We start from the raw sequence: 12,030 nt of genomic DNA on the forward strand, positions 1-12,030 counted from the left end.
TTCAGCCATCTGCTTCCCTCCATGATCCCACTTGTCCTGCTCCATGCTCACCTCAGATGCTACACCTGAAGCTCCTACATTCTGGTTCTACCTATCTTCTACTGGTTCATGGTCTTTATCTGTTTGCCCCTTCCGGATCTAGCCCTGAGAATGTCCATGGCATCCGTGATGCACATGACAGCTTGTTTCTTTGTATGCTATTGCGATTGTGTATGAGTGTAGTGAAGATTGTGTAGCCATTGCATAAGGTTAGGAAAGGACATGCTCTTCTTTTGCGCCCCTCCCCTGTTTTGTAGCCATGGAAGGAGACACCCCTCTTCCCTTGTTTTGTACTATTTTGTAGACCACCTAGAAGGTGGTTGTATGCTATTGTGCAGTTTTACTTCTTTTTAGTAAGTAGAAGGATCTCTTCAAGGGGGCCATGGGGGTTGGGGGTTCCATCTTTTTAGTCATGCCCATATGTCATGTGTGAGAGACTCCTCCCAAGGATCACCTAATACACATGCATAAACAAAATTAGAGAAACCAAATAAAAGGGGCACAAGCAAGCTCACCACCCAACCGTAGGTTCGCGTCTACAACCTCTCCTGAGCCAAGGGCTAAGGTTCCACTCCCACGAGTCTAGGCCAGTCAGCCCTGGCATCCCATACCACCAGTGCCTACCCAAGACTACCCATGATCCGCCACGTCCATGGTAGGAGTAAGCCTCTTTGGTCCAAGTCCAGACCACAATGAATTAATAATAGCCCAAGACACTTATATAGTGCTTATTGCTGCTATAAATAACAGTCCAATCATAAATAGCCAATAATCTTGGATTTATTAAATATAAACCTTAGCCACCTCAATCTGCTTGCTTTCCCTAAATATGAACCTTAGCCATAAATCCACTTGCTTTCCCTAATCCCATGGCTCCCCTAACCCTACTGAATTAGTCCCTAACCCCAAGGGTTAGTGCTAGGTACGTAACATCATGGACCCACCTTGATGTTGCACAAATGCATATGGCACATCAAGCTCTCGTTGCCCAATATTGCTGATTAGAGTTTCAATTGTTGTGGCCTTGAATAGTTGTACATCAAAATCTATATATTCCGCTAATCGTAGATTCTACACATACAAAAAATTACATATGTGCTATCAGTGAATGTACAAAGAAACTGAGATATCATTAGAAGAATAAGTGCATGCTTACATTTTCTAAGGGCAATCCCAACATTGAGTGCATGGCGTTGTAGCACACTCTCCAACCACAGCTAAAGCCAGCATGTTGCTGTGGGACTCTGCATCTAATGATCTCACTATCAGCCTGCATATTCAAAGAGAAGAACAATCATTAAAATTAATTTATATATCTCTCTCACACAAACTATAAACCTACTCATCCAAAGGAGGTGTTAACACTTGTCCACTTAACACTTACCACTTGTCCAAAGGAGATGTTCACACTTCTCCACTTATCACTTTTTGACAGTTTTCTGCAGTTTTGGAGCTGGTTTCCCATCCAACATTGGTAATCTGTCACTCTTGTATGTGTTTGATCTAATGGTATGGCCATTAGGCTAAGTGAACTTCCACGTTTTGCCTCGGGAAATTCCTGTCCTGCCATTTTAGATTGGTTTTCCTTCTGTCCTATGCACAGCTAAGTTAGCTTTTGTCTAGTAAACAAAACCCTCAGACGAGGAAATGGTTTGGCAAATTCCTCCTTGCTGATTTTAATCATCCCACAGTAGGTGTTCATTCCCGGCCCATTGAGAGCAGATCCCCCATCATCAGACCCAAACCTTCTGCATGAGTCAATCACCCTTCCACAACACCAGTGCTGCAAAAAATTTTCCAAGAAATTGTTACCCCGGAAGTCGAGGCAAAAGAGGGTAAAAGAGAAAAGCTACACAAGATAACAAGAAAATGAAACCAGACATGCATTTACCGATTCCTTGCATGAAGGATGGATAGATGGAAAGAGACAGATCATCTGCTAAGGTATCCACATTCTGCAAGGGAGTTAATAGCAAAATGGCTCTTCTGCAATCAAAGTCTTCCCAGTTTGTCTACTCTTGAGTATTGGCAACAACTTGTGCGCCACAAGAAGCCCACTACATGTTTGTGTGAGACTCAAAGCTTGTTCTCAAGCCAAATGCGCAAACTCATGCCAGTGATGGCCACAAGGAAAACATGCAAAAGTATGCAAACTTTCCATGAAATTCTCGCTGCAATGGTGAAAAGATCTCCACATGAACTATATTCTCCCTATCTTTCATAGATCATACAGGTGTTCGGCTGTGTAATCTCTTACCATATGTTTGATCCAGCTTTGGCCAGGCTGCTTCAAGGCACTGTGTTTCTGTCTAGCATTATCAACCTCCACTGCACAGTTCTGTGACATCAAGCATAGATGTTAGACATCAAGACATATGTAGCAGCTTGTTTGGGATGTAGATGAACTGCATGGTCAAATGCATGTTTGCCTAGCTCCACATTACCATGCTTTTGGCATGCACCCAGAAAACTCAACCAAAATTCTAGATTTGGCTGCTCACACATTCTCAACATGTCTTCAACTTCAGGAAAGTTTCCTGCACGCCCAAGGAGGTCTACCATAATGACATAATGCTCAAGGTCTGGAGTTAAATCATAATCTGTCGTCATCATTTTGAAGCACTCGATGCCTTTCTCCATGAGACCAGCATGACTGCAAGCAGAAACAAGAGACTGAAATGTGACTTCATTTGGCTTGACATTTTCTCGCAACAATTTCTCAAAATTATGCATGCTTGCAGCATAGTTTCCTGCTCGAGCATAACCAGCAATCATTGCTGACCATGAAACTATACTAGGCACATGCAGCCAATTGAAGACTGCTTCAGCATCAACCATGCTTGCACAACTCCCATATGCATGGATAAGAGTATTGGCCACAGGAAGACTCAAATTATATCCAGCAGAGACAGCAGCAAAATGAATGTGCCTACAGATCTCAACACTTCCCATCTCACTGCAGGCTTGCAAGATGCAGACAAGTGTAACCTCATCTAGAGTCACATCTTCCTCTTTCATTAATCTGTACAATTGCCAAGCCTCTTTTACTGTGCCCTGTTCAACATATGCTGTAAGCATGGCAGTCCATGACACAGCATCACGGTGAAGCAACCCATCAAACACCTTTTGCGCACAAAGAACACTCCCACACTTGCCATACATATTTACGAGTGCATTCCCGACAAAGACATTTGAATCAAACCCCTTTTTCTGGGCATCGGCATGTAGTGCCTGGCCAAATTTGAGAGATCTCAATTTTGTCGATTGCCCTTCTACCACAACAGCTTCCTCCTCCTCTGCAAGTGCGCAACATGCTTGAAGGGCAATTGCAAAGGCCTCCACATTAGGACAAGGACCTTCCCTTGACATTTGCCTGAAAAGCTGCAAAGCCTTCTCTTCCTCACTGCAATCAACATATGCTGAGAGCATTGCATTCCAAGACACGATGCTGGGCTCAGACAACCTACCAAATGCAATCTCTGCTTCCGTAGAAGTCCCACATTTGCCATACAATTTCACTAGCGTACTACCAACAAAGACACCTGAATCAAAGCCACTTTTCTTGGCATCAGTGTGTAATGCCTGACCGATCTTTAATGACACTTTGGTAAACTGACTTTCCATAACAAGATCTCTTTCCTTCTCTGCAAGCTTGCAGCACGCTTGAAGGGCAACCACAAACGTCCACTCATCTGGACTAAAGCCCTCCTCCTGCATTTGTCGGTAAAGCTGTAAAGCATTCTCTTCTAGGCCATGTTCAACATATGCTGAGAGAAGTGCAGTCCATGACACCCCATTGAGCTGAGACACTGCATGAAATACATTAAGCACCTGCATAATGCTCCCACACTTGCAATACATCGATATGAGTGCATTATGAACAAAAATATTTACATCAGAGGCTTTCTTTGCATCAGCATGTAGTGCCTCGCCTAACTTCAGAGACTTCTTTGTGGTTGGCTGCCCTTCCTCAGCAACACTAAGCATACAACATGCTTGAAGGGAAATGACAAAGGTCCGGTCATTTGGTTTCACTCCTTTCTCTTGCATTTGATGATACATCTGTAAAGCCTTCACTCCGTCACATTGTTCAATGTATGCCGAGAGCATCGCATTCCAAGAGACGAGATCATGCTTAGGTAATCCACAGAACACAATTTCTGCTTCCAATATGTCCCCACATTTTCCATACATACTGATAAGTGAGTTCCCAACAAAGACATAAGAGTCAAGGCCCATTCTCCGGGCATCGGCATGTAATGCCTTGCCAGCATCCAGGTCCAGTATGCTACCACAGGCTTTGAATAGGCTGACAAAGGTGTACGCATTTGGCTCCACACCTTCCTCCCCCATAAATTGATACAATCTCAAAGAGTCCTGACCCTTTCCACATTCAGTGTAGCCAGAAATCAATGCAGTCCAGGTGAAAACAGTTCTATGTGGCAACGAGTGAAATACCTCAAGGGCATATTTTAGGCCACCACACTTCACCAGAGTGCTCACCAGGTTGTCAATGAGAAAGGTGTTAGAATCCAGACCATGTGAGACCAGGTGTGCACCCACTTGTTTGGCATGATTCATGGCCTTCTGCTTACTGCAGGCCTGCAAGAGGAACAGATACATGGAATGGGTAGGGACAGTGCCCACATTATCCATGTGGGATAACACATCCAGTGCCATGTCCAGGTGCCCCTCTGTACAGAAGGTTTGAAATTCATGAATCAATCCGGAGATTTGAAGGCTCATTGGGGACTCTTGTTGATGATGATAATCTTGTGGGTAATGAGGACGATCTTGTCGATGATGACGATGATGATGATGATGATGCTGTTCATGATGACAGTGTTGACATTCATGATGATGATGGTGTTGATGATCATGACGATGGTAATTATGTTCAAGATGATCATGATGGTGGTGTTGATGATGATAATGGAGAGCTGAACGAGAATCAGGATTGCTCAGATTGCATACCTCTCTTTCATGGAATTCTGGCCGCTTATTGACCACTCTGCTGTCTCGCCATTTGGAGGGGTCTGCAAGGTGCTTGGGTTGAGGAATTGGTGCACCATGACTGGTGGATGATGGAGCGACAGCAACACACGAGTGGCACTTGCAGATTGAGCCACTCGCCAAGCATGAATAGCATATTAAACCCGCCATAGAAGAAGAAGGAGCAGACTCCATGGCCCAACAGCCTGCACGCCATTATCGACCAAGATTTTACCATACGCTGTTCAGGCTGGTTACCCGACCAAAGAGAGCTCAACATTTCCTCACTTAAGGCCTAGTCAAAGAGTAAAGTCTTCTTACAAAGCACCTCAAGGACCTCCCCATTAGTAGTGGCTCAAGCGTTCGTTGGATGACCTTGGCGTTAGTGGCTCGACCTCGACATTAGCGGCTCAGGCCTTTAACTTTTCTTGGTGGTCTTGTGGGGTTTTGTTAGGGCTGCTTCATTATCTTTACTTCGACGTTTACTCAAAGAAGCATGAGCCCTTTTCATCTAGACTCTCCTTCTAAGACCAATGGAGCTTTGTCCTCCTTAATAACATATTTACAAATTTTGTTTCAACCTTTGTGAAAACTTATGTGACACTGTTGGCTCAATAGTACAACACCCTCTAAAGAGGACATTGATTAGATAAAGTACACGCTCTAGATAATATTTTTTGTGATGATAGTTTATTCCAATTTAGCTCCTAAATAAATAAAATATCAAACACTAAAAACAACTAGTTCATTTTAGCTCAAGAGAATGCATACTGCTAGGAAGGTCCTCCCTCCTTTTCGTCCACCCACACTATAGTGATAGTATTGTTGATAAAGAAAGTATGGTGATGAACCATCAATCCAGTTAGATGCACTTATAATCAATAGCTACATCTTATAATGATACAATGTCATAGCACTGCACTTGATGCAAAATAAAGGAAACTTGATAGGATGCTATAGCACCCACTGCACTTGATATGAAGGGAACTTGTTACGATGTGGTATAAAGGGAACTTGATACAATGCTATAGCACTGCACTACACTTGATGCGGTATAAATGGATGAACAAACTTGCCCAATCATGTAGGGCGTAATACATCCACATCTTTGTAGCATAGATGTACAAAGAAAATACCATATAGATAAAAGAAGTTGTAAAAACCCCTGTGTAGTGTTTTTATTGTAAATAATAACTACAGTTACATAAACAATAAATGTTAACAAAACACATCTACATCGTATCCAAAAATGTAAAAATAAATATCCACCTTGGATTGCTTGATGATTGATTTTATATTATAAAAATTACTGATACTTACACAACAATAAATACTAATCAAAATATATATATACCATATCTTAAAAAATCAAAAAAAAAATTGTAAAATAAACCTCCATCCTTGTACTGCTTAATGATTGACCCTAAGAGCTTTGGTTGAATAATTCCAACCCATTTCTCACAATATCTTGCAAAAGGCAAGGCAAAAAATGATGCAATGGTAGTGTATTTTGCCAAATATTTCTAGTTTTTTCCTACATTCACAGCCAGTAGGGAATGGAACCCCACATTTCTATAGTCATAAACCCCAAATATTTGTAACTAGATCAAAACTCCTTTGTTACCTTCAACACTTCCACATATATAAGTATTTTTCTTCCCCCTTGAGGCTTGGCAGGTCTCTGGCTCTAATCTTTACTGGTTTTCTAGCTCTTTTGTGAGTAGAGCTTCCACATATTCTAAGTATTATTCTTCCCCCTTGAGGCTTGGTGGGTCTCTAGCTCTAATCTTTACTGGTTTTCTAGCTCTTTTGTGAGTAGAGCTTCTCACTTTTCGAGGAATTCTTTGAGAAGGGACAAGTGTTCTTGCAATGCTTCTCCTTCATTGTCTAAGGAGCTGCTTGGTGCAAAATTTGCACTTAAGCCCCTGACTGGTACCATTTTCGACTCTTTGAAAGACTTTCTTCCTGTTTTTGATTCCTTCCTCCTTGTGGTGGCAGAATTGGTGTCTCTGTTTTTGGAAACACTGGGGACACAGTTCTAACTGGGATTATATCTCTACCATTTTCATTACAAAACTATGTTCCCATTGGTGTAGGGCATACATCCATCGTGGCTAGGAAGTGTATCCAGTTTTCCTCCTCTTTAGGGTTTGGTCATGAAACTATGTAATCTTCATCCTTGCATCTTTTGTTGCTTTGTCTATTAAAATGGTGTATGTGTATTGAATTTGAGCCCCCAAATCATCAACAATAGGCATTCTGGTTACTTCTTTATACTTATGGTCTTTCAAGTTTACCTTACTTTTATGGTATTTCCCTCTTTGCGGAGGTAAATGATATCATATCCCCAATCGTGGATTATCAATAATTGGTGAATGAATGGTCTTCCCATTATTACATCAGGTAGGCCTTCCAAAGTCAAGAATGGCAAATGTATGCTCATAGGTCAAGCCACACGAAGTTACCTCAACATCCTTCAAGATTCCCATAGGGGTTCCTAAATTCATATCTGCTAGCTTAAGGACTATTTTTTCTATTTTAAGAGGCTTGCTTACCCATCTTTGCCACAAGTCTTTGGTAGCAATGCTCACTCGTGCTCCCCCATTAAGGATTGCAGTGGTGGTGGGTCACATCTCCCAATTTGATTAGAATGGTGGCATTCATATCATCTCCCTCATAGTACTAGAACATCCTTGAATGTTCATCGTGGGCTATCTATTTTAGCTTGGTCTGTCTCCTCAATTTCTCCAATTGGTTTGAGCTTTTCTTTCATCCAACTGATGGACTTATCCTAAGCTTTTAGCTTGCATGCTAAGTATTTAGCCATGGTTATAGTGATTGGGGCTAAGAGAATTGTTCTTGAGACTCCCATTTCTCCTTTCAATGCAGGCCTTAAAGATGACACGTTTGCAACTATTGTCGAATCCTCATCCGTACCCATGTAGGATAATGCGATTGGTAATGAGCTAGGTTTAGATTTGTGTGGCATCCAATACACACTCTGAAGGTAATGTCTCTGTGTATTTTCCCATTAGGGGTTCTCCGAGGGCATGTTTCCTTTCTTGTTTGAGCCTCTTTTTTATGATGGGCTTGTGGAGAAACCTCATATTATCGGTTTCCTCAAGCTCTTGGATCTCTTCTAATGTTTTTGTTTCATTTTTTAGCTCTTCATGAGGCTCTGGCATTTCTATAGACAATTCTTGTTCCTTGAGACTTGACTTCTCTCTAACTAGCTCTAACACTGTGGAAACATAGAAATTGGTCTTGTTGTTGCCCCTTCTATTTCTAGTTGGGTCTACTAAACCAACTCTTGTGCACCATTCAACTTCAAGATTTCCTCTCTTGGGTTAGGGTAAGCTTGTAACTTCTTAGGAAGGTGTAACTTCTTAGGAAGGTGTAACTTCTTAGGAAGGTGTTCTTATAATACTCTGAATGTGTATTTCCCTTTCACGACTTTCTTGGCTAATTCAAGAACCTCATTCTTTCGATGCATTATGATTGATCCATCTTCACTTTCCTCACCCCCAAGAGTGATTTGAATTGGTGGTTCTAGGATAATTTCTATTTCTACATAGCACAAATCATCAATTGGTTTTATCCCTGGGGTTGTTAATTCTAAGACTCTATGGACTCACAAAGGTCTTTCTACTTTCTCCCAGAATCAGAAACATCTTTGATCTCAGCATAACTTGGATGGTCCTTTGAGTTTCTTACCCTTGTCTCCTTACCACTAGGACTTTTCAAGGTCCGTGGGGATGATTGGGGGTACTTTAGTTGGCTCTGAAGGGAGTAATGTAGCTTTTCCATTGCTATATTCTTTACCTTATTTCTTGTTTTCAACACTTTCAAAAGTTTTGATTGTGCTTGGGTTGTAGATTGAGGACTAGCCTGATTTTTCTTTCAAGCCTATGTCCTAGTCACAATCATCATTGGTACTTCCCGTTCTTCTTCTTTTTCTTAAGGTTGGCTTATGACACTCACTATCCCAAAGCTTTCTATGGTGGGGATTGGGGTATGATGGAAGATGGATTTGAAGTTGTTGGCTACTGAATTAAGTGATTGATGCAAGCACTAAATCAAGTGATTAATGCCACACCTAATGCATCATCTCTATTGTTATAGCTTCTGGATTTGCCTTTATTGTGTATTCAGCTACTCTATGGGAGCCTTGACATCTAAAACAAGCAAGAGGACCTCTCCTTAGGCCATTAATGTCTCATGGTCTATAGGCTCCCGATGCTATTTGCATTAATATAGTCAATTATTATGTATCCCACATCATTGGTCCTTGTTGTCCCCGAACGGTATTCACTTTGGGGTGGGCTTCCAAGCATGATAAGAACTTGCACGTGTTTTGCTAGGTATAAGAGTAGAAAATTTACTGTCTTGCAATGTCTGCACCAGCCATTTTGGCATACTCTTAAGTGCTTGTGTGACTACCCTTTCCTCATTCACTGCATCATCCATAATTACCTCATTAATAGGTTGATCTATGGGTTGAAGTTCGAGCTATGCTCTGTATGGGTTTCTAGCCAACATGGGGTTCATTGCTACACAAGTAGTGTCTAGTCCTATTGTAGGTAGGGTTGGTAAGGCTAACAGTTGTTGAGGAGATGCCAATAATGTAGACACTTCTATCATTGTAGACATTCATTAATAGCACTTAGATGATTCATGATTTCCATGTCTTCTCTATAATATTCGCACCACTGGTTTCCCCTTGCTCATAAGAAGACTAGATACTCATACAAACAGCACACCAAGTCATTTCCCATCTTGGAGTTAAATGCAGATGGCCTATCTCCCCCTAGCAGAGGTTTTCCACCCTTCTTCTAGCCTTTTGATCACTGCCTTAGCAATGTATTCTGTGCTCTTGGGCTCTCCTATTTTCCTAGTGTCTTGACTTTTGACACTGGGTTCTATTTTTGACCAAAGAGTATGGTCTTCTACTTTTTGTGGAAGGGATACTTGTAAAGTTATTGTCGAAATCTATTGCGTCTAGGAAACACTCCACTAGTGTTATGTGTCTTGTGGCAATCCCTTTAAGAACAATGAGATCGACTTGGTTTGGCTTGGTTTTCCCTCAGTAGGACATCTGATGTTTAGGTTCTTAAGATGATTAATATAGTCTCTCATAGACTCGTGCTCAAGCTATAGAATTGGTACAATTGTGTAATTGATCCATGCTTGACACCAATCTTGGAGAAGCATGTGGTACAATTGTGTAATTGATCTACTAGAATTGGTACAATTGTGTAACTAATCTATGCTACTTAACACTAGTCTTGGAGAAGCTTGTGGGAAATGCTAGTTCAAGATCCTCCATGGTCCCTTTTTGTGAGTCTTCTAGCATTTGGAACCACAACAATGCATTACCCTCTAAAGTCAATCCAAAAGCATCTATCTTAGTTTTACGATCTATTACTCTCTGTGTTGGGAATATTTGTCTGAATGCAGCAAGATGGCTGTAGGGATCCCCTAATCGTTTAAACTTGGACACTAGCTTGGATATGTGTGAGGCTCTAATCTTTGGATGGCCATGATCGTATTCGTCCCTTATTCCTCTGGGAAGTCACCATAGGAATGACATCTAGCATTCTTCTTGTTTTCATTAGAAATACAAACTCGTGATCTAAGTTATGTAGGCTCATGTTGGTTCTAGAGCCAATTGGGTTTACCTCTCTGGGAGGTACTGGTGCATAAGACGGTCTTGCTGCATACTCGCATGCTAGTACTCCTAGGAGGTACTAGTGAATAAGATGGCCATGTATACCCATAGACTAGTACTCCAACTGATGATTTGGGTAAGGGTTTTGGGAGCACATTGGTCATATAAGCTCGTAGCTCTCCATTCGTGAGACTATGTAGTCTCTTGCATTCCCAAGCTCCTTGAGCTGGTACCCTAGTATCTAAGGGAGTGGTTAACCTTATTCTTTCAAGGTGCTACCTCTTTCTGTGTGGTACTATTTTTCCTCTTCCTTTCTTCTTAATTGGGTCCAATGAGGAAGGAACACAGAAGTCTTTTTTTCCACCTATAGAATGAGAATTCTTGCTCCTCCATTAGATGCCTCTTCTTTTAGTGATTTCCTCCTGAGAGGTTCTTGCTTTCCTTCCTCTTGTTGTTCTTTCACTCTGGTAGGCTAAGGGTGGTGTAATTCCCCCTTTCCTAGATCTTTCTATATTCCTTACCTTCGTAATCAACATATGTCATTTGATCAGTCTTACTCACTAGGGGTGTATCAGGGAATCGAAATGATCCTGAAAGTCCCTAGGAATAATGATTGTGTAGAGGTTACATAGAGCATCCTCGTACATCACCATTCCTTCATCATCGACTCTAAGCCTCCTCAAAAAGAATTTACCATATGAAATTAGGATTCTGGCTCTATTTGAGCTCTACTAGCTTCTTTGCAGTCTTTTGGACCTTTCTATCTCATTTGCAATGGCAATTAATGATTGTTTAGAGGTTGCATAAAGCATAAAGCATCCTCATACATCACCATTCCTTCATCATTTACTCTAAGTCTCCTCAAAAAGAATTTACCCAATGAAATTAGGATGCTGGCTCTGTTTGAGCTCTGGTAGCTTCTTACAATCTTTTGCACTTTTCTATCTTATTTTTGCAATGGCCATTGGTCTAACCTTCTCTCTATCCCTTGTTTGGGATATACATCATTCCATCAGAGTCTAGATAGAACTCCCTTTTTCCATTAGCCAACAATACCACTTAGGGTTATCCAAGAGGTTTGGCTCAATTCCACGCACTGATGGCATTGGCCATCTCTCTAAGAGTATCCTGTTTGTGTCATTCAAGATTGGGGCTTGTTTAGTTGTGTGGAAGCCATAACATTGTAAGATGGCATTGGCCATCTCTCTAGGAGTATCCCTTTTGTGTCATTGAAGATTGGGGCTTGGTTCGTTGTGTGGAAGCCATAACGTTGTAAGATGTATGATTCACTAGTTCCTATGTTGTTGGCCTAGCTCCTGACTTGTTTGCTT

The 12,030-nt window shown here is 41.4% G+C and overlaps 1 protein-coding gene across 2 annotated transcripts; it reads right to left on the reverse strand.

Annotated features, from left to right (window-relative positions):
* Positions 1–1,077: 1,077 nt before the first annotated feature.
* LOC147607051 (pentatricopeptide repeat-containing protein At2g03380, mitochondrial-like) lies at positions 1,078–5,367 on the reverse strand. 2 transcript variants are annotated; one of them, XM_086791605.1, is made up of 4 exons: positions 1,931–5,367; positions 1,424–1,822; positions 1,196–1,309; positions 1,078–1,110 (listed from the first exon to the last, which is right to left on the reverse strand). In XM_086791605.1, exon 1 carries the CDS (start codon positions 5,224–5,226, stop codon positions 2,386–2,388), a length of 2,841 nt encoding a protein of 946 aa, XP_086647731.1. In that variant the 5' UTR covers positions 5,227–5,367; the 3' UTR covers positions 1,078–1,110; positions 1,196–1,309; positions 1,424–1,822; positions 1,931–2,385. The 2 variants fall into 2 exon arrangements, with proteins under 2 accessions (XP_086647731.1, XP_086647730.1); XM_086791604.1 differs by having other exon boundaries at positions 1,078–1,309.
* Positions 5,368–12,030: the final 6,663 nt, after the last annotated feature.

This window comes from Cibotium barometz, chromosome 56, assembly GCF_041138505.1.
Source record: "Cibotium barometz isolate CiBa-2024 chromosome 56, ASM4113850v1, whole genome shotgun sequence".
Classification (NCBI taxonomy): domain Eukaryota; kingdom Viridiplantae; phylum Streptophyta; class Polypodiopsida; order Cyatheales; family Cibotiaceae; genus Cibotium; species Cibotium barometz.